The sequence below is a fragment of the Dermacentor albipictus genome, chromosome 1, assembly GCF_038994185.2.
Source record: "Dermacentor albipictus isolate Rhodes 1998 colony chromosome 1, USDA_Dalb.pri_finalv2, whole genome shotgun sequence".
Taxonomy (NCBI): Eukaryota; Metazoa; Arthropoda; class Arachnida; order Ixodida; family Ixodidae; genus Dermacentor; species Dermacentor albipictus.
The window spans coordinates 182,741,512-182,765,035 of NC_091821.1; the positions used below are offsets into that span (position 1 = coordinate 182,741,512).

At 43.1% G+C, this 23,524-nt stretch overlaps 1 protein-coding gene across 1 annotated transcript in view; it reads right to left on the reverse strand.

Annotated features, from left to right (window-relative positions):
* Positions 1-12,994: 12,994 nt before the first annotated feature.
* Positions 12,995-23,524, reverse strand: part of IntS8 (integrator complex subunit 8) — a 115,786-nt gene continuing 105,256 nt past the window's right edge. The window contains exons 22-24 of the mRNA XM_070530354.1: positions 22,486-22,604; positions 18,797-18,951; positions 12,995-15,043 (exon numbers count right to left, since the gene is read on the reverse strand). Of these exons, the coding sequence (XP_070386455.1) occupies positions 14,744-15,043; positions 18,797-18,951; positions 22,486-22,604 (574 nt within the window). The 3' untranslated portion in view covers positions 12,995-14,743. The remainder of the gene's footprint in view (positions 15,044-18,796; positions 18,952-22,485; positions 22,605-23,524) is intronic.

Here is a 23,524-nt window from a genome sequence, read left to right on the forward strand (position 1 = left end):
ACCTATGTGCATTCAGTGTTTTATGAAGAGAAGATTAAGCATAACTCACCACATTATCACACACAGCTTATCTGAGTGGTGCACTGGAATAGTTACAACAGTTGTTGGTGCAGAAAAGTGACAGTGATAGCAAATGAAAACCCAAAGAATAAAGAAACTATCGTAGCTTCATAAAAAGGTAACTAAAATGCAAGAGAGTAACAAATTGTAATAAATATGTTAAACCTTTCCGAATCCAGTGCCAATGACGAAGATGTTAAGACTAGGTGGTTGTAAATGCATAAAGTTGTGTGTTCAAGCATTTTTATGGATCGTAACGAATTGTTTCCAAATGAAGTTGCCATTTTGGTGTCATATCACAACTGGAAAGCTGTCCTCTTGACAGTAATTGCCAAATGTTTATATAAAATTTGAAATTGTGCTAGTCAGTGTAAAGCCAGCTATTTCAAGGGGGAAAGGTTCATTTAACATCTGTGAACATTTTTCACCATGATCGATATTCCTTTTTCTTTCTCTACGCACATGCAGTCACCGATTGATTTTTTTCTGACCTGCTCGAATATTTGGACATTATCTCAGGGACTCAACCTCATCCGTAGAATCAATTTATAAGAGTGACTGCAATCCCAGACACCATATAATGTTTCCTGCTGTCACAGAAATGGCAGGCATAATCAGAAATGGCAGCCATAATCAGGACATCAATGTTGTTGTCATTCATTTGCTTTAGTTGGCAAGGCGGTTTCTCAGCCTTTGAGTGTCATAGTGTAGGCATACAGCTGCTGTGAATAGATCTGCTTGACAGTAAATCATAACATTGGTCGCTGACACCTGACAAAGTAGCATGCTATTTAGGGCTAATTGACTAAACCTAAATTGCATGTTCTTTCTGTGCAAGATATTTAGGCCTAACTTTCTGTGCTCTGCTTGCCTGTTAAGCAGAACACAGAAAGTTTGCCACTAATAGGTCTGTGTGAATGGCCCATAATTTGTTGCGACAGATTATGTAAGTGGCGAAAGGATCAGCAAACAAATGGTTGGCAACTACCGCAAGTGCACCTAGCTACACTTGCAGACACCTTTCTGTGGCAATGAAGGCAAACTTGCGGAGGCAAAGCACATAGAAGGGCGCTCTTGAGCAAAGCCCCACATTCTCATTCCTGGTAACTTAAGCTGGGGAAGAAAAAACATTTTATTTACAAGAAATCATGACAAAATACACCAATTAATGTTAAACTTGACTTATTTTACTACTTTGCTTTTCCGCGTTAGGGCAAATGCGAAACTATCACACATGGAAGCTACATTAATTCAATATCTGTTCCATGAAAATGAAAGAAAACACTGTCAAATGCTGACACTACTTGGTGCAGTAAAACATGTGCAGAAGCTCCACTCCTGTAGCTTTCTCTTCACTGCCACAGAAAGTTGTCCGTGAGTATAGTTCATCTGTGTGGTTACTTCATATGCGCAAAGCAGTCACCACAGCAAAATCCAGACAGACAAATACTCCAGTTCCACACAATCACTACCAGAGGCCATGTACTACCTCAAACTGAAAAATGCGGTATCAAGCAACACTTAGGCAGTACAACAACCTATGGACAGAATGGATCAAGCTCAGAAAATTCACGCAACTCAGCCTAACCCACTGGCAGTGTGCAGACAAGGCTGCATGAGATAGCTGCACTTCACTATGATGCGAGACACACATTACGCTGCAAGACAGGCAAACACAAAATGCATTTGTGGTTTTGAACAGCTTAAATTTCAAACCTAACACCGTTTGCTCTTCTCCTCGCAGATGCCATGCTCCCAGCCTTAGAGCTGACGTGAAACGCACAAATGCGCCTACGTACAATTAAACCTCGATATAAAGAAGCGATAAAATCAGCAGTTTGCTTCGTTCTATTGAAATTTTGCTGTATTGAAATTTGACCTTTTGCAGTTGGTGATCGATTTTTCTTACATGGAAAGGGGCCGCAAAATTTTCCGAATTATCGGGCAATCGAAAAATGCAAATCTGAATGAGAAAATTCATTTGGATAAATTTGGGAGTCAGCAAATAATACGATTTCGTGCCACGTACGTCGATGATATCTTCACATCGGCAGTACGAATTAACGTATTTTCCAGTCTATAATTTGCACCTTTGTATCAGTCGCACCCCCCCTCCCCCCCAAGAAAGAAAGTCGGTTTCGCCCGAAAGGCGAAGCTTCGATTGCAAGAGCAAATTGGTACACAGCTATATGAAGTATGGGTATTAGTTTAGTTTTATTAACTGTATAAACTGAGAAACGTTTGCTTATTGACTGAATTAACAAGGATGACGTCAGCGTGCACAAGTAAACATGAATACAGCAGACTCCCGTTAAGACGAACTCGCTTAAGATGAACCCTCGGTTAAGATGAACAGTGGAAGTCGTTTGTTTGGTTTACCAAAGAGTCAATGCAAAAAAAAATCCGCTTAATACGAACACTGCACACGCGGTAATCGGTTAAGATGAACTTCCACGGACAGCCGTGCCTTACCCACGCAGCTTTGCTCGACCATCCGAGCAGCACTTTAGAGGAAAGAAAGAAGAAAAAAAGAAAAAAAATGAAAGCTTTTCTGTGCCATCGACCATCTGTGCGACGCGGGGAGACTAGGAGACCTAACCACCTTGGTGTTTCTGCGAAGGTTCTGCTGCTCCTCTGCTCCCACCCTTTCTCACTCACTCCTCTGTCTCCTCCCGGCCCGGCTACAACCATTAGCCGCGCCCTCAAGTTCATTCTCTCCTTTGCCTCCCCATTGCCGGACCCTCCCCCTCTGCACAGCGCAGATGCGTTGAGCCCTTCATACGAGGCATTTTCAGCACTGTGCTACTCCCCTTACCCCCCACCGCAGCGCCTCCCACAATGATCTCTCCTCTTTGTCGCCGCAGCAGGTTCGCATCGCGCTGGCATTCTCCGAACTTGCAAACTGCAGGGAGGAAACAGGACGCAGAGAGAGAGAGAAAGAACAAGCGCGACCTGGCCAGTAAAGCCAGCGAAACTCGAAGCTACAGCCCATGGACCAGGGAGTAATCAGCAGCTTGAATTCAGAGGCACAATCGTCGCTCTCTGTTGCAGAGGATGCTAATTTGCATGGAGAGCGGTACAGAGTATACAGTGAAACTGCTAAGTGCTGTCCACTTACTAACAAGTGCCTGGGGGCAGGTTACTGAAGTGACCACTGCCAATGCCTTCTACCATGCGGGGTTTATGGCACCTAGTGACAGCTCAGCGCAGAATGACTGCGATACTATGAGTGAGGACTCTACTGTAAACTTGGAGGAGAGCAGCATTGTTACTACACTGAGCAGTAAGGGTGTCTCCATTGACATGAGTGTGTATGTCAGCATTGACGAAGGTGTGCAAACATGTAGGGCTGACACACTGGAAGCTTTAATTGAAGAGGTGCTCGACCTGCCATCAGAAACTGCTGCTGACGATGACAGCATGGATGTTGTGCCCGAATCTGCACAAGTGATCTGCAATGCAGCTGACGCTTCCCTGGATTTCCTCGACAGGCACAAAAAATACAACAGACTGAGTAACAGTAACAGTGCCTTACTAGGGCAATGTGTAGTATACCACTAGTAGTGCAATAAATGCTTATATTGCAGTTATTTTTTCCCTGAAAGGCCATTTCATTCATTTGTTCTCATATACGAGGTATTTGGACACACACTGTGTACTCAAACATCATCTTTAGAAGCACTCCTGTTTAGACAAACACTTTTCATGATCCCTTGGAGTTAATCTTAAAGGGAGTCTACTCTATATCACAGTCGATGAGCGCGGACACTTGCTGCAAAACACTGCACACAAGTCTGAGATAGTGCGGCAGCAGCAGCGAGCGAAGAGCCCTTCGTGCAGTCTATCGCTTCAACGCAAGAACAGCGAGAACACGCACACAAAGGTATGAACTGTCTGCAGATCCCTTTCAATATACGGCACGCGCGACCGTGCAAAGTATACACTAGCACTCCCTCACCTCTCGTGCTGTCTCCCCGCGATCCTTTATATATATGTGTGTTCTGTAGTTGAACCACCATCATCAGTTCCCTTTGCGCCTGGTCGCGAATTGCTCAGTTGCTGCCGGAGTACAACGCCGCCCCCCGCCCCCCTCCCTCCAATAACCAAGACGGAAGACCCCGCATTTGTTCTCCGCTTTCTCCTTCGCGCGCGCCAGACTGAGTCGCGATCATCAGCTTCCCTTGCGTGCTTTCACTCGCACATACAGCATATACTCTTAAAAAAGTTTACGCCCTTTGGGTTTTGTCCCACAACAATAATCGTCATCTGTCTTGCTCGCATTTCCTTTCTTCAATGCTGTGAGCATGATACTTCCAAGCCACGAATGGCTTGCGCGCGTTATCAGCATGACACAGCATTCTCGACAGGAAAGTAGCGAGCGCAGAGTTTTCAAGGAAACGAAAGCAAGGCATATGACGACTGTTGTGGGACAAGATAAGCCCCAAAGAGCGTAAACTTTATTAAGAGTACGATGTGCATGGATGGTGTTATCGCCCTTGGACTTTATACGGTACATCACGGCGACGGCAAAAATGCGCCTAGAGTGTCCATATAACTGTAATGGCAAAAGAAAAGTCGCAGTTTTGCCCGAAAGGCGAAGCACCGATTGCAACAGTAAATTAGATAGCTACACAAAGGATAGTTTTATCGGCCGTATGAACATTCGCTTAATAAGTTAACAGTGATATAATGTGTAAGCGCTGCCTCTATGTGTGTTTCCTTCTATGTCCTCATTCAATCGTGTTTACACATTCAATCATGCCCGCCAATGTGTTTTAACTAAATTAACAAGCGTGGTATAACGCATGCACAGGTAAACATAAACACATCTCGCTCGACAAGCGTGGGAACTCGCTGTCAAAATGCTGGAGAGGAATCGCAGCGGAAGCAGCTGTCAAATTGACCTCCGTGCATCTCTTGATTCAATGGGAACGAAATGTTGAAAGCACAGCGCATACGAAGAAGTGCAGACGCTTTCAAGATACAGCGCCCACACAGCCGCACTGTAAGCACCAGTCGCCGTAAGCAGCAACCCAGCGCGCTTCGCATGACCATACATCCAACCCGATTTTGACAGCAGTTAATTCTTTCTGAAAAAAAAGAATGAACAAATGTATATAGGTCGCACCAATGAAAAATTGCCAATGTATGAAAGCCTCTAACCCTACAGCTAGAATAGAACTGGCAGAACTTTTGAAGTTAATCAACAAGCGTAAGACAGCTGACATAAGGAAGTATCATATGGATGGAACTGAACATGCTCTCAGGAACGGAAGCCTAAAAGCAGTGAAGAAGAAACTAGCAATTGGCAAGAATCAGATGTATGCATTAAGAGACAAAGCCGGCAATATCATTACTAATATGGATGAGATAGTTCAAGTGGCTGAGGAGTTCTATAGAGATTTATACAGTACCAGTGGCACCCACGACGATAACGGATGAGAAAACAGTCTAGAGAAATTCGAAATCCCACAGGTAACGCCGGAAGAAGTAAGAAAAGCCTTGGGAGATATGCAAAGGGGGAAGGCAGCTGGGGAGGATCAGGTAACAGCAGATTTGTTGATGGATGGTGGGCAGATTGTTCCAGAGAAACCGGCCAGCCTGTATACGCAATGCCTCATGACCTCGAGCGTAGCGGAATCTTGGAAGAATGCTAACATAACCCTAATCTATAAGAAAGGGGACGCCAAAGACTTGAAAAATTATAGACCGATCAGCTTACTATCAGTTGCCTACAAACTATATACTAAGGTAATCGCACATAGAATCAGGAACACCTTAGACTTCTGTCAAGGACCAGGCAGGATTCCGCAAAGGCTACTCTACAATAGACCGTATTCACACTATCAATCGGGTGATAGAGAAATGTGCGGAATATAACCAACCCTTATATATAGCTTTCATTGATTACGAGAAAGCTTTTGATTCTGTCGAAACCTCAGCAGTCATGGAGGCATTACGGAATCAGGGTGTAGACGAGCCGTATGTAAAAATACTGAAAGATATCTATAGCGGCTCCACAGCCACCATAGTCCTCCATAAGCAAAGCAACAAAATCTCAATAAAGAAAGGCGTCAGGCAGGGAGATATGATCTCTCCAATGCTATTCACAGCGTGTTTTCAGGAGGTATTCAGAGACCTGGATTGGGAAGAATCGGGGATAAAAGTTAATGGAGAATACCTTAGTAACTTGCGATTCGCTGATGATATTGCCTTGCTTAGTAACTCAGGGGACCAATTGCAATGCATGCTCACTGACCTGGAGAGGCAAAGCAGAAGAGTGGGTCTAAAAATGAATCTGCAGAAAACTAAAGTAATGTTTAACAGTTTCGGAAGAGAACAGCAATTTACAATAGGTAGCGAGGCACTGGAAGTGGTAAGGGAATACATCTACTTAGGGCAGGTAGTAACGGCGGATCCGGATCATGAGACTGAAATAACCAGAAGAATAAGAATGGGCTGGGGTGCGTTTGGCAGGCATTCTCAAATCATGAACAGCAGGTTGCCACTATCCCTCAAGAGAAAAGTGTATAATAGCTGTGTCTTACCAGTACTCACTTACGGGGCAGAAACCTAGAGGCTTACGAAAAGGGTTCTACTCAAATTGAGGACGACGCAACGAGCTGTGGAAAGAAGAATGATGGGTGTAACGTTAAGGGATAAGAAAAGAGCAGATTGGGTGAGGGAACAAACGCGAGTTAATGACATTTTAGTTGAAATCAAGAAAAAGAAATGGGCCTGGGCAGGACATGTAATGAGGAGGGAAGATAACCGATGGTCATTAAGAGTTACGGACTGGATTCCAAGGGAAGGGAAGCACAGCAGGGGGCAGCAGAAAGTTAGGTGGGCGGATGAGATTAAGAAGTTTGCAAGGACGACATGGCCACAATTAGTACATGACAAGGGTTGTTGGAGAAGTATGGGAGAGGCCTTTGCCCTGCAGTGGGCGTAACCAGGCTGATGATGATGATGATGAATGAAAAATTCAAAACAACAGATGTGAGTTAACACAGGGAACTACGGTAAGAGAAGCCAGCCATGCTATCGCGTGCACTCCGTCCCCGCGGCTGATAGCATTGCCCGCACTGCGACGCTATCAGGAAAAGTGCCGGAAGCGGGGAGTGAATGCTTCGTCTGCCTCTCGCTCCAATGGGTCACGAAAACTACTGATTACGCAACCTCCAATACCAAAAGCGCAGGAAGACAGCTTACATGATGCCACGCCGTCTCGGCATGCCCGCTCTTTGCACACGCGGCAAATTACCTCTACAGCCACGCGCAGCAATGGCCGAGACGCGCGCCAACTTATCCCCGCTCTCTCGCGCGCGCTTGATTGCGTTACCGTGAGCCTGCTTCCCTCCCCCTCTTTCCCTTTGCTCGCGCGGGAAGGCACCATCTTTCTTGTCTCGCCCTCGCACACTTTCACTTGCACCCAAACCACACAGCTCGCGATAATTCAATTTATTTCAATCATTTGACCATCCACATCCACAGAAGTTTCTGTTATCTCTACATCCCTTTGCAGCGGCATCGAAATTTCGTTATATTGAAATCGCATACAAACACACTTCATTATACTGAAGTTCTAAATACATGGTGTTTTATGGACATGAAGTTATGAAAAGTTAAATACTTCGTTATATCGAGGTTTACCTGTATTTCAATGAATCTCCGAATTTACTGTCAGCGTTGTAAAAAAGAACGAATTTTACTTCTCTCAAATTTAGTTTTCTTTTTTTATAAGTACCAATTATTCATTTTTTTCAGCCCCTTTCGTCTGTGAAAACATTGCTAGTTTCGTTTCAAAGGCAATGCCTCGACAGTGATAGCAAGGTTTAGCATTGGACTGAAAATCCTCGAACAGTGTTCAACAATACTATGCAGGGGTGACATGTTGGCACAATGCAAGGGCACTGCTACTGCACAGCAGAAACTGAACAGCAGTGCCCCGGCAGCTACCAGATGTCTCGCAATGCTGGCATGATGAGTGACATCAGTGGCATTGCAGGTGTCGCACCTTGATGGTGCACGAGATGAGAATGATGGAAAACTATCGACGTTCATAACTTGAACCGTTCCGCTCAGACCAATGTATGTAGCATGTGTGGTATACTCACAGCTGCTGTTTGTGTGCACAACACTCATGCTAGCAGTGGAAGGCACAACGCTACCTTCATTTTGCTCCAGAGCCAATTTGGCAGAGTGTAACACTGCATTCACTTGGCTTCATCATTTTCACAGCCTAATGCAGTGCACATGTCTCGTTTCTCTGGAGTTCTAACCCTTCTGCGTAGATGGCTATTGTATCATCGATATCGTGAGAGCACAATGCTGGTGCCAATAAGCCTTGAGGGTCCGTATAATAGCTATGGCAATAAAACCAGTTGGTGACTATATCTATATATATATATATATATATATAGCTATGGAAAGTGTCAACAGAAGCTATAATGATGGAGTATGCTGGTTTGTACATTTAGTTCACCATATTTTGATATTTGTCACTGGTTATTTCATTTTTCGGTGTGTGGCCAAACCATTTCCTATGTGCCATGAGCTAAGGAATCAACAACACTTCTGAATGTTGTCGGGCTACTCTTGATCTCATGTTAATAATCCTTGTAAATATAGTTGCAACTTTTCTGCCATTCTATATTTCAGTTAAGCTGTTGTGTCGTCACTCTAGGATCCCACTAGCTGTCTTGAATGCCAGCCTTAAAGGTGTCCTGAACCCCTTTAATCTAAGTCGAGGAATGCATTTGACGTTAAAACAGCTTATTTCAGAAATACTTCAGAGTGAAAGGTACTTCGATGCATTCAGCAGAAGCAGAGTTATTGGCAATTAAAGATTGCCTGTGATCCCCTTTGCAGTGCTGCACCAGCTTGACGAACGGATAGTAGCCACACCCAAATTGTGCATTTTGCGCAACAGCTCAATACAAGGCGAAGTCTGCCAAGGCCATCTAGCCAAGAGCGGCCATGAGTGAGTGAGCACTAGCAAGCGCAAGTCTGGTCTGAACTTAAAAAGATTTGTGTGGTTCAAGGTTAAAATTAAAATTAAATTATGGGGTTTTACGTGCCAAAACCACTTTCTGATTATGAGGCACACCGTAGTGGAGGACTCTGGAAATTTTGACCAACTGGGGTTCCTTAACGTGCACCTAAATCTAAGTAAACGGGTGTTTTCGCATTTCGCCTCCATCGAAATGCGGCCACCGTGGCCGGGATTCGATCTCGTGCTGAGCAGCCCAGCACCATAGCCGTTGAGCAACCACGGTGGGTGTGGTTCAAGGTTAGATGAGTGTTCAAAACTAAACAAAATTAGCGAGACTTGACAGCTACAACACTGGTAAGCAGTGTAGCCAATGTTGCATTAGCAGATGATGGTCGGTAATAGATGATAGTCGTACTTCTGGAAGTACATAATTTCTTTTGAAATTGGGAACGCTAAAATGCAGATTTTTGCTTCCATGAGGCAGTTTATTCAACTGCATCAATAAATATAAACAGTATATTTATTATAGTGTGCATATAAAGCGCACTGATCCAAGCACTCTTCTTGATTGATGTCAGCTATTGGCCAATAGAAGCCGTGTTTGGGAATCTGCTGCATGAAGAAATATGGCAGCACATAAGGAGTGAGGAGGCTTCTGTTGAAAAGATAGTGCTTGAGAAAAAGGTGACTTCATGGTCTGCTTGCGAGCTCCATGCGCCGTGCTCGACAGCAAAATTTGTCTGAAATGTTCACAGCAGCGTATGCTATCTGCAGCCTATGTTTTTTCACTGACAATATGCACAAGAGACACCACCCACACATGCACTTCTTCTGCAGTTACACACTGCTTCACGAGTACGCATGCAGGAACATACAGAACACGTCCTGCGTGCGGACGGCCCGACCTTTTCATCTGTGAATTGGCCAGAAAGCAGAAAGGACTCGCATCGTTTTTAGAATTATATTGCAACAATGCAGCGCGTTCCACGTCTGTCGTGTTGTCAACATTTTCGTCATGGCATGCAGCTTTGGCAGACGACACTAACGGTGGAATGCGCCCTTCAGTCGGCCCAAGAGAGAGTTTTGCTATGAACATCAAGGCAGTGGTTGCACCGCATGCAATTGAAGCTAGACACAATCAACTCATCCGATTTTGTGCAGTTCCTGGTTTGCCAAAATCGATTCACCGTAAATTGTTCAATGCCATAACAAAGAAAGTGCACCTCACTGCTACAAAACCAATGGCTGATAACCTGGAGTTGGCTCAGGAAGTAACAGCAAAGGAAGCGGCATTTGCCAATGTAGCTGTTATCTTTGATGGCACTTGGGAGAAATGAGGCAAAGAGTCATAATGGCATAGGCACAGCCATTTCTGTGGAAATAGGGCTTTAACTAGACTTTGAAGTTTTGTCCAACTACTGCCAGAGTTGCAGTACACGCAAGCCATTTGAAAGCAAAAAGGAGGAAGAAATATGGCAAGCTTTTCATATGCCAGTGTGCCAAAAAAATGTAGACTGCTCAGCACCTGCCATGGAGACTAATGCAACTGAGAGGATATGGAAGAGGACCAAGTCCTCCAGTGCTCCACTGAGGTTTGCAACTTTCTTAGCAATGGCTACAGCAAGGCTTATACAGCTGTGTCAGCAGCAAAGGTGTGTGGAAGTGGGCCCATCACAAAAGAAGACTGCACCAACCATGTAGCCAAGCGGCTTAGGCTGCCCTATGAGAGCTCAAAATGCCACGAGGATAGAAGCTTACAGATGCAGTCACTCAGAAGCTACAGAGCTACTTTCAAGCATAGAGTTTCCTACAATATAGTTGAGGGAACTCTGGCGCTGTAATCATTGAGCCACCGTGGGAATGATGGGAAGTACATGGCTTTGTCTCATCTTCGTGCTTGTGGATTCAAACATTTTTGCGGCTTTGTTTATTATGCTTTATATGCCTTCATTGTCGTAAATTTTAGAGCAATCTTTACTCTTCCATGAGCAGAAGAGGCTGCAAACACGCACAATCGCTACTAATTGCAACAAGTGAGCTTGTTGAGGTGGCCAAATTGAAATGCGCCAAGTGTCTCAAGGCACTGGCTTGCCCACAATAAATTCATAAGGGCGTTTCATATCGCTTGTCAATGCATGCGTTCGTGGCATAATGGTTTCAATATCGGGCTTCTGTGTTAGAGGTGCAGTGTTGCATTGTTGCAGGTGCATTGTTGAAAATGATGAGTTTACAAAGTCATGAAGCCGTTTGAAGTCAGAAGGACGAAGTTTAGGCAAATCCATGTACTTCTCATAATTTCCATGCTGGCTCAACCACTGGCTCAACCGCCTCCATTGCAGCTACCATAGACACTAGCTCCAGAGTTCCCTCTAGTAATCCGCTTTTTTCATTTTCCTGTGCAGCCCTCTGCTGCACACCGCTGAAAACGTTTTGGATGGGTCTCAGGGCTTTCGCCAGTAGATTTGTGGACCTACGCCGATGTTGAGTGCACATAAGTTGTGTGTTTCATGGATCGCGAATCATTATTAATGGCTTCTTCAGGACAGCATGTCGTTCCTGGAAGCCACGTAGCACTCACCGACTACTGGGTGAGCAGGCCTGAATGCACTGTTGTGCAAACAGTGCAGCCGTAATAAAGGCACGCTGAGTTCCCTTTACTAACACTGCTGCCTTGGAATTTGTCGTTGATTTCTGCACTTGGAACTCGCTTTTTGTATTTTTACACATTATTAGGACATCTCGCATATCCAAGAAGCCTTCGGCGTCGGATTTATCAAAGCGGTGCACTTGTTTACATCGAAATCTACGGCCGCAGATCGTTGTTATCATCAAATATTGTGGAAAAGGTGCATCACTGATCTGAAATAATGTCAAAACATAGCAAAACATACATATGTGCACATATATGCCATGTTTTTCCACCCTGGGTTGAGTCAATATGAGCGGCCGAACCACTTAAACAACGGCAACTGTGATCCAGATACGTATATTATGGGCTGTTAGTTTATTACAGATTCTCGCTTTTCTTTAACTCCATCATACTTACAGTTTGCACATATCATAAAGCATTATTACAGGAAACTGTGCTCGCATAAGCGTTCGTTTATAGGCCGTGTTGTTCTGTCGCAAGAACACGTGGATGCTATCGCTCACACGGTGTTGGTACAACTGAGCGAGGCGGCTGTTTATGTTGCTGTGTACCGAATGCACAGTGTCTTGTTTGCCGTTTAACGCAGAGGCAAATGATGCATCTCTGGAATTGACAGACGTGTCGGCAAAGCAACATGTACATACCCACCCATATACGCAGCGAATGCGACCGACAGCCTACAAGTACGGTGACATACAGATGGTAGCACAGCGCTGTGTCACCGCTTGCCGCTTATTGTGTACGTGCCGTGGGAAGTGAAGTGTAATTGATTTCAAATTGCTAAGGCCACAACTGAACTATAAAAGTAGTTTCGTTCGACCTAACTGCTTACATTTCAGTTCAGGTCCGCCAGCAGGTGCACGAACTTGACGGCGCCAGCCTTAACCTTCGCTGAACAGGATCGACATTGGCTCTAACTTCATGTGCAAGGCTTGAGAGGGTTGAAGCTTGTACATTTCAACTTGGTAGGCATGTTTGACTCATTTTGTGCATGATTAATGATATGTACAAAGACACTGACGCTATTGCGTTGTCAGTTCGACGGCCGATTGCGCGGGGTTCGGACGAAATATGGTCGGCACACTGATTGTGTTGGTGCGACAACTCGCGCTCATGGGTTGCATCATTGTCAGCCTGGTATGATAAAATGTTTTCAGCGATGTACACTAGTCAGTCAATCAATGGCGTGAACGTCTTGTCGGAGGCGTATCGACCCAGTGTTACCGTGCCTTAAACGAGTAGGTGAAGTCAGGCACGCGCTGCCATCTCCAGCAAGTGAGGACCGACGCTGTGATATATTGCAATGAGATATATTTAAGTGTCGCCCAAGTGTAGCGCATAGGTTTTTTGTTAAATTTGCTAGCCATTAATTAAAGGGGGCAACTACCTGGCTCACGGTGCAATCCGGACAGCTCGGACGAAACCCTTGCCGCTAATCTATGGCGCACCGCACGGTGGGTGCCAATGCTTAGACGCGCGTTATGCGGCACCCGAGCTCCTCCCTCGCCCTTCTTTTTGGACACGCTCTGACATCCAGTAGGGATTCTGTTTTAAAGTGGAGTTGCAGTTTTATGTTACGCACGTTTTCGGCACCGCACTGACGTCGAGCTACCAGTAGAGTTTCAATGCAGTACAAGGCATGAATGTTTGCTGCAGCGTGCGTTCGAGCGCATTTTTTTTTTTTTTTTTTTTCAGGGGACCTTTCGGCGTGCGACCCTTCCAAAACATTTTGTGGCTAATCCGCTAAGGCAGAGCGCCTGCGCTGTCGCGCCATGAAAAAGGTGGATTATTGTATGAAACTATATGCTTTCAAGTAGCCATCACTGTAAACAGAGGAAGCATGCATGGGATGGTATTGTACCATCTGGGCATCATTCTTACATTCATGCTCAACAGATACCGCCAAGAGCCGTAAGTTTTGTCCAGATGGTGAAGACTCTGGGTGCAAGTTCAAGCGGGCAGAAGCAATGGGTCAGGCAGCCCCAGCACACACTCCGATTCTCACAAACAGCCAGGGCAAGACAATACCACCCACATACAAAAAGCTAACAGAGGAACGGCTACTGACTCACTGTGTCAAAGGGGAAACTCAAAATGGAGCAGAATCATTGAACAGTAAGACTTGGCTGTTGTGCCCCAAGACGAGGTTTGCTTTGGGCACAGTTGTAGAGATGGCAACAACACTCGCTGTCCTGTGGTTAAATCAAGGTCACAAGGGCTACAAACAAGTCCTACAGGAACTAGGAGTGCTTTCCTCAAAGGAACTAGTTGCACTGAGCTAAGATTGTGACAAGAGAAGGATTTCAACCATGCCAATGAATCTGACAGCAGAGGTAAGGTCTCATCATCGCCGTTTAGCTAAGGAGGCTTGTCTTGAGCATGCGGCTCACAAAGACTACGTGGGAACATATGGTGCGGGCGAATTCTAAAGCTGTTCACTGGATCAGGATACCCTGGCCTGCATTGTGTGCAATTTTCATGTAGATATCACTGCTACAACAGAAAAAGACAAGTGTTATAATTGTCAATCTCGTTTTACCAACTTCATATTATGGGCCAAACATGGCTTTGTTTACAACATTTCATGTACTTATTGTGGTCCAATCAAGACCAAATTTGGTGTGCATAATTTTTAAGATGTGTAGAATGCACTTATCTAGGTTTTAATGTGATCAGATTATTTTTAAGGATGAAACTTTTCAATATACTCGGACACCAGCCACTGAAAACAAGGCACCAGATATAAAATTCTCTCAGCGGAGTGTTTGGAACAAGAAAAACCAATCTGCATTGCTCTATCATGCGAACTGCTATGTCCAGCAGCTGCACAAACATGCACTGTTTCTCACCTATGCATGGCACTTTGGACATGAAAGCATCGAGCTATCCTAAAACTAGAAAAAGATTTGGAATGAGGAGATCAAGCTCTAAGCCACACACAATTTACATTTACATAATTTACATTTACATAGCCTTAATCTTGAAAAAAAAAGGTTTGTGAGGAGAATTTCCGCTTGATAAATGTATGAGAGAGGTGCCTAGAGGTACTGGCGAGCGATGACTCGCAGAAAGTTTCCCCGGCGCACGTTGGCAGCTTCTCGTTGAATCTCTTCATTGTTGCTGGCATTGAGTTCAAGCAAGCCCATGCAATGTAGTGCCTTCTGGCGGGACTCTATCTCACCGCGCCGTGTGTGTAGGTGCACTAGGAACTCGAGCAGTGTTACATCAAACACGTGCTCATAGAGCGAGTCACAGCTGTCCTGGCACTGGCGCTCGTTCAGGGACTTGAATGCTGCACCATAGTCTGGCTCTTCCATCAACTGGCAGAGCAAGGCAGCCTGCAGTGAACCAGTGTATGTTACTAGACAGAGCCTCAGGAACACTGAAATTTTAAAGCACGCTACCTACACTAAATTTTTTGAAAACTTCGTTAGAACCTTAATCAATAGGCACTCAAGACAAAAATACTCCCGCCATCTCAATAATAAGATATTATTTTCATTCTCTGAGAACACAAGACATAAGTATAGCACTAGATCACTGCTAACATTAATAAAACAGCTGGTAAGCTGTGTATTCAAGGGGAATCAGTGATGTCATTTTGAAGGAGGCAAGTGGTTTCCTAAAATTAAATAAATATAATTATATTATAGAGCATTACATGCCAATACCATGATAGGAGTATGAGGCATGCTCTAGTTGGGGACTCTGGATTAATTTTGACCTCCTTGGGTTCTTTTGAAATTGTTTCTAAAAGTGGGAGTCTGCTCGCTGTGGCTACCATAACTGTCTCACTCACGGTGGCCACAAAATAAGAAACCAGGTGCACACCCAAACTATTCTGTGGAAGAAAAAAAGCCATATAGTAGCTTGCCCGGTGGTCTACCTCCCTAGGACTGCGTGGGCTGAATGGTGGTATGTCATTCTTCTGCTGAGCTCGAGGTTGCAGGTTCGATTCCCAGCTGTGATGACCGGACTTAATAGAGGTAAAATACAAAAACACTTGTGGGGGGTGCTTAGATTTAGGTGCACGTTGAAGAATCCCAGGAGGTCAAAATTAATCTGGAGCCCTTCACTATGGTGTCCCTCATAAGATGTTGTGCAGTTTCCAGATGTTAAAACCAAGTTTTTTTTTCTTTTTTTTTTCTATTGCAGCTTTTAGACTCAAAGTAGATACAAAGCAGGGGATGCATGCACATGTGCTACTTTCCCATTCTTGCTATGAGTGCATGAAACCAACTTGCCCCCCTCTTAAAGGGCAAGACTGGCCATCTTAAAGCACTTCAGTCATGCCAGAAACCTACTTGTGAAGTTGTGCCCATTACCAACCATAAGAAATGCACTGGTGTGGAGTGGACTGAATAAATTGTTTTAGACATGCAGAAGGGTGGATAGCTGAACTAGTTGGTATATATTCATAGTAATGATACAATCATTAATGAATTGTTTAACATCTTTGTTTAGAAACAGTCAAACTGCTGACTTTTTGGTGAATTTCTAACCCTGCTAATGAGGCTAATGCTCTCAATAAAGAGTTTTAGCTTGTCCACTTGTTACAAAAATACTGGGTTACAGTAAACGTAAACGCCAGTAACAATGCTGGCAACAACATCTTGTGATGCTACAACTAACAAAATGTGAAACGTTTGTGTTACATGGGCATTATCGTAGAAGCAATATGAAGCAACAGGGACTGCATGTTGTCGACTGCATCGCTGCTAATGCTTTTCATCAGCAGATAAGTAGCATATGGCCAGTTACTGCAATAATAACTGCGTGTCCTCTCTGGTTAAACTCAAAACCACAAGATGGCGTGACCAACCAGGCTGCTCACGTTTATGCCCTTGGTAACCCAGCATTTTGTGAATGATAATTACATATATACGGAAAAGCTAACATTCTTTAATGCTACTTGGTATGCTTTGCATGCCAAGAAATGTTGTGATACTGTTGTGGAGCACATGTCAGATTTTAGCCTGTTACCTTGAATGTATGCAGTAGTATGCTGCATCTGATGAAGGATGTCAGCAGATTTGGCAATATATTAGCAAGTGTGCTCTACTGAAGTGAGGCACCATGTCAGATGTCATGTGGTCATTTCAGAACACACCATATTCCTACATGACACAGTAACTTCTGTAACATGATAAAACTGTTACCTGCAATATAAGGATGTGTGTAGTTTTTGCAAGCTACATTATTGGAGCTTCATGCAGTGGAGAGCAAAAAGCAAACACTGAGTACTGAAGGTTTTACTTGTCAATTGGCAAGTGTGTAGAAGGTTTCTATAATAAAACAAATTGTTTGTGGTGCAATTCATGCAATGAAGCACTAAATGATGCACTAAAAACACTAAAGAGCTGGAAGAAGACAAAGTAAATGATACTGTTCCCATATGGTGACAACCCCATTCTATATGCATCAGTTTATACTGGGTCTTGTCTGACCAGCTTGTTGATACCTTTTTAAGTGTCTAGTGCCATATTTCCTAGGTTCCACATGAACAATCTTCTACTGAGTCCTTCACTGCTTAAGCCACAACTGTGTTACAAGCAATGTGGATGCAGGGAGCTTACCCAGGCTACTACATCCAGATTTGTGTTTAGCAAGCAGAGGATATGTGGAATCTTCACACCGTACACATATTGAGAATAAGGCATGCCATCATGTTGCAAGAATGACCATGTGCGAATGATAGTGCTACCAACTGTGCAAAGAGTTCAAAGACAAATTGCATGTTTGCAAAAAGGAAAAAGTGTAGCTTAGGTTTAGCTGAAAATAATATCGTACATATATGCAATAATTATTCACTTCTTTTCTATTTCCCAGAATGGATGATAATCTTCAGCAATAAGCCTTCATAAACTCGCCTCAGTGTCATTGTCTTGACTTTTTACAAGTGTCACATACAGTGTTTTCTTGTAATTTTGCTAATTATGCCCACAAGCTAATTTGTGCACTTCACACAAAAAGGATGGCCATCTCATTTCTGCAGCTTGTTGATAACGCTTTGAAGGGAATATTTTTGAATTTGTACAATTAGGCAAAGTTATACAGTATCAATACCTGTTATGGGCTAGTTAGTTCATCTTATTATGCAAAGTTAAGACGCTCTTTCCTGTCCTGAAACATTTTTCCTGGCCTTTGTTGCATCTTAACTTTGCGTAATAAGTTATACAGTAAAACCTCGTTATAGCGAAGTTGTCAAAGCTGGAAAAAAATCACTACATCAGTACCATTGATATAGCAGCAGTTCGCTATTTTGCCCTTTCTGTAAATACAATAAAAGTTTTCTAAGTACAGTCGATTCTCATTCAAAAGAGTGCAATATTGTTCTTTATTGAAACACATATTACACATCTTTAGCTATGTCCTTGCATCTCATCATCTGAGCACAAACTTCACAAAGCTTCTTCTACTTGTCAAGAAGAAACAGAACACTTTGCTTTGACATAATGCACAGTTAACTGGCGCAATGCAATGTGACACTTATATGTAAGCACCAGACAGCCTCACAGAGACGGTTTGTGTTGCCTAAGGCTGGATGACATAACATGCAAGATGCGGAACAATCAAAGGGAATGGCTGCTATCATTCAATGTAGAGACGCTGCCATCAAGCGCATTGCGATAGGAAAGCCCTGATAATTCAAGGCAGCCAGTGCATGCAAGAATTGTTGCCGTTACAGAAAACGTGAGTTGAAACTTCTGCGATTGGCACTGTTTACTTCATTATCAACAGGAAGTCAATTTCCTTGAGCCTTCTTTTTTTCTATTTATTATTTTGTCATTATTTGTCATAATTGCTATTTTGAATTATACTAAATATATCCATTTTATTTTGCACATACGTTTCTTCACTGCACCTGTCTTTATAACCCCAATGAAAAACTATGCGGATGTCTATTGGAGTGTATTTAGGATGGGCATTTTTCTTCACTATAAGTATATGGAGGTTCACCAAAACGAAATTTCACTATGAGTGCTATTTCACCACATGCTATTTAAAAAGCTATTGAATAAAAATGTTTTACGTTTAATGGTGCTAAGATCAAAGTAAATATTAAGGCAGTAAACAGTTTGCATGCCAACCTGTGTGTGACACTGCAACTTGCTACAGCAGTGAGCCATCTTCTTGTACATGACGTCATCAGCAAGGGACCTTGGCGGGGGCTGAGTGAAGTAGTCAGTACTCATGAGCAGGGCAGTCAGATACTGTTTCAGTGCTGCTGAATGGTGGCCTTGAGCTGTTACAAGATGGAACAAAAATATGCCATACAGCATGACTTTAATATGAAACACACCGAAAAAGACCCTCCCACAGGTACAAATGCAATGACAGACACCTGGCCTTAATTACAGGTTGCAATTATTTCAACATAGTGTCACATACCAGCACTTGAAGAACCATACCACTAAATGCAGTTACAGAAGTATGCGGTATGAAGCTAATGCATATGACAAGATTTTATCTGTCAAGGTTTTTTTCTTCCTTCCATCTGCTTAGCCATGCGCATACATGTGCGTGCGCGCAAGCCCATACACACACACATGCAAACACACACACGTACCAGGTTTTTCATTACCACATTTTTAATTCGTTTGAGAAAAATCATGTTTGTTTAGTTCAATGTGAGCACTATATTGATATTATTTATTAAAAAATTTGTAATGCTATATGAACTTGCAAGTCTTGCAGAATAATTTTTACAAAGTTATTATTCTGACCCAGAAATGCTAAACTTATTCCGAGTTCAATGAGAAGCCACTGTAATGTGAAGCCAGCAATCTTTCATAACTATTATACTTTATCAGTATTTCAATTTACATTGTTTTTAGCAAGGAGAAAAGAGTACTTTTCGAAGTACTCTTTTTTTTTTAAAGAAAAAATATCCTTTATATGAAATAAAGTGACATTACAGGCTCTGTAGCTGCACATACTAGATGACAAAACTACTTAGGGAAAAGATAAAACAAGCGGTTTCTTAAAGTTCTGAGAAAAGGTTTGTGGTGTCAATTATGCAGTGAAGAAATCCAAGTAAAAATTAGCAATATAGAGCATATTATAGCATGATTTGTTGCTAACTTATCTACAAAGCTTTAAAAAGCGAAATTTGTTCCATGTGAGAAATAAAAAAATTGACCGACGATTAGGCTTCTTAGAAATGCGATCTTTGAGTGCAGCTGCTGCCTTATTTACACAGCAGGCAAGCGCATACAGAACACGCCGTGCTGAACAGAGGTGGTTCTGCATTTCAGACTGTGTAGCACACACCGCAATCCGTGGCGATCGAGCCAGCGCCATGTTATAATGGGTCACTGCTGCAGAGAGGGGAGGGGGGGAGGAGATTAGCAATTATTATTTAATGTTTCTTCTGAGGTGGGATGAGGAAACAGGTGGAGAACAGGTGTGTTGAGTAGAGGTCACACACTCATTCACTCACAGACAGGCCTCAATGTAGCCGCACAAGGTTGGGGTGGGAAGTTGAAGTAAGGGGACGAAATGCTATAACTGTCCTTCGAATCACTGCAACGGCACTGCGCCAGGCAAGGGGAGGTATAGGGCAAGAGTGGAGGCGGGAGAAGGACAGCCAGGCGCAAGCACTGCTGGAGGCGACAAATGTCACTGAGGAACGCGCCCAGCAAACGGGGAAGCAAGAGACACGGCTGAGAGCTGTGGATCACGCGCAAGGCGGCAAGGAGCAGCCGCCGGCGGCACCGTGGCAGAGCTGCGACAGCAGGAGAAGGGGGTGAGAGGATAGGCGAGAACACGTGATCTGGCTTTGGAGGACAAGGGGAGAGCAAGACTCGCATCACGCACGCGAGAGATGGCAGCAGCAGCGTGTGCAGCTAAAACAGCGTGCGGATGATGACCTTGGTTACGGTGAGGCTGATGGCGACGCGAAACGCGGGAACGGGTGCCAAAGAGCTGCGCTCTAAACTTTGAACTAAACAATCGCAAAGTTGCAATGAGCTTGGGATTACTCCTGTGCTAGGGGGTTACAATCCCATGCTTCACGTGCCAATGTCCTCAAGTATGACATCCATTGTGCTCTGCGGTGAAGTGGTGGTATGTTGAGCATGGCATAGAGGCAAACTTCAAGAATTCACATCACACTTAAAATATATATCAAAATAAGATGACAGAAATGGAATGCCAACAAATGGACCTATGCAATGCACATTGGGTCGTATTTTTACTCATATCAGATCAGTTCGCAAATTGGGTCTGAAAGTGGACCATATCAGACATATTGGTATGTTCGTTTATGCTTTTTAGAAAAAAACCTCAGTACTAGTAGAATAAATGTTTACAGTACAGCTCTAGAGCTCAAGGGTAGTCCAGAGAAATGAGTTCAATAAACAATTCAACAGTAGTTTTAACAGTAAGAAACAGTCAATTTGACAAGTTTTCATTAAAATTTGGGAATCTCCAGGAACCCTTCCCTGCCAAAGTTGTCTATAAACACTGCTGCATATTTTATTTATTTATTTATTTATTTATTTATTTATGTGATACTGTCAACCCCATTCTTGGGGCCATTACAGGGAGGGTGATGTGTCAAGAATACATCATACATAATTTTCATTCTATGTAACATACAAATTCACTGACACTATTGGTAGTTAAAAAAAAAAACACAAAGAGAAAAGAACAGTAGTTATACAAAGAAAAGTCAACAAAAATGCTTGTAGCAAAATTTAGTATACATCTTTGCAAAAGAAATTATATAACACATTTTCGAAGTTGCCAGACCCCTTGTTGCTCACAACTACATTAGGCAATCTGTTCCACATTTCAATCGTGTCAGGAAAAAAGGAGAAACAAAAAGCATCAGTACGTGTTAGATAAGGTTGGATAGCTCTGCTATTGTTTAGACGATTGTGTCTCCTTGCTGGAGGTTGTAGATATACATCCTTGTTTAGTTTTGTTCGCCAACTCATGATTTTGAAGGGAAACTTTAGCCTATGTTTACGTCTGCATTCCTCCAGAGGCTCTAGTTCACAAGATTTTAACAAGGCTGTAACGGACTCCGTCTCATATTGAAGACAGTCATATCATATATGAGACATATTGAAGACAAATCTTTTACAGGCAAAGGTTGTGCAGTGCTACTTACACCAAACTATAACCTTTAGAATAACTTTCTTGCGGCGCTATGCTCTGCATACATTAGTTAGCCTTGAATGTGAAAGTGGCAAGAACAAAAAACATCACACACACACACACACACACACACACACACACACACACACACACGCACGCACGCACGCACACACGCACGCACGCACACACACACACACACAAAAGATGCAACAAATTTATACTATCTGGGCTAACAAGTAAAAAACATCAACTTCGCAACTAAATAAGCTGAAGATCTTACTGGACATAGGGGTATAAGAACATTCTCTCATTCATTGGCCAAGAATTATTTACGGTGACAAGAAGCACATTTAGTTCATTTTTGTGGTAAAAGCAAAATGAGGACAGACTTCTGGTTGCTCATATCTATGCCTGCAATACATTTCAGCTATTATATTTGGATTGTCAGAGTTTGCCACTACACGGGAAGCAAGACACTGCTACTTGTACTGACTGTGCTAATCCTTTCAGCAGGTGATAAAATATGAATTGAAAAAGGCAACATGTTCACAGCACCAATTAGGTATTACATCAGAATTTGAGATACATGGTTTGCCTTATGCCTTAGCTGCATCATTTTCTGTGCCTTTGAAGTATATCAAAAAGGCTATGTATTAGTGGCCATAGAACATACCATAGGAGAAGTCTGCCAAAACTTTAACCCATCCAGCATGGGAGTTGTTTGTTGCCAGGCAGTGTTGTAGCGTGGCATGAAACACATCAGTCGCTGTTGACCGACAATAGTTTGATGGGCTGCGTGCACCAAAGAGAAAGCATTCTTAATGATTAAAATCTGTAGATCATAAGCAGTCAAAAGAGAGCCTTAACTGAGTTTCTTAAAATGACAAGTGAAATACTTCACTAGACACTTTCTCAGTTCATATGCATAACTTTGTGTACAAACCTGCAGGTTTAAAAAATAGTCAGGCTCATAGCATGTGAAATGCTACTTTTATATTAAAAGCTTGCAATTCCATTCCAGTGGACAACTTTTCTTGGCTATGAAGTGAATGCTACAGCACCAAATCGTGCCTCCTGCATCGCAGATACAAGTAGTCCTGCAGTTTTGTTCACATTTTTTCTGACGTGCAAAATAGATCCCAATATTTTTTTTTACAGCATACATTTTAAATGATACGTGACATACTCTAGCCAGCTACTGATATTTTGTTGTGTTTTTAGTATGCACTTTCAAATTTTTGCACACGTAAGACTGTTGCATGTTTTACGCATTCTTCAAAGACAAAATGGAGCCTGTGTCTTTTGGTGAGTATTTGACACTTGCTGTCTTGCTTGTCAGCTCCCCTGAGAGACAGATGACCAACTTCAGCAACAAAAGAATGTTGAACCGCGCAAAACAAGTGTTTCCAGAGTCTATGCAGAAATCAAATGAATGCATCTGGAAATCACCAATGTCAGCATGCACAAATGAGTGAGCGAGCTGACTTACACGCTGTGGCGGCAGTACCAAAGCGTTATGTACCTTTACATACCAACACGTTATCAATTATGCATCTTGCTCCTAACTGCATCTTATCCACTTTGCATCATATAATGCATATTATTCCACTTTGGGACTCCAACACAGGCTGCCATTGCTCACTGTTCACAACTCGATACATATCGGTTGTGTATAAACATTGATTAGCTTCAGAAATTCACGCTTACTTCAT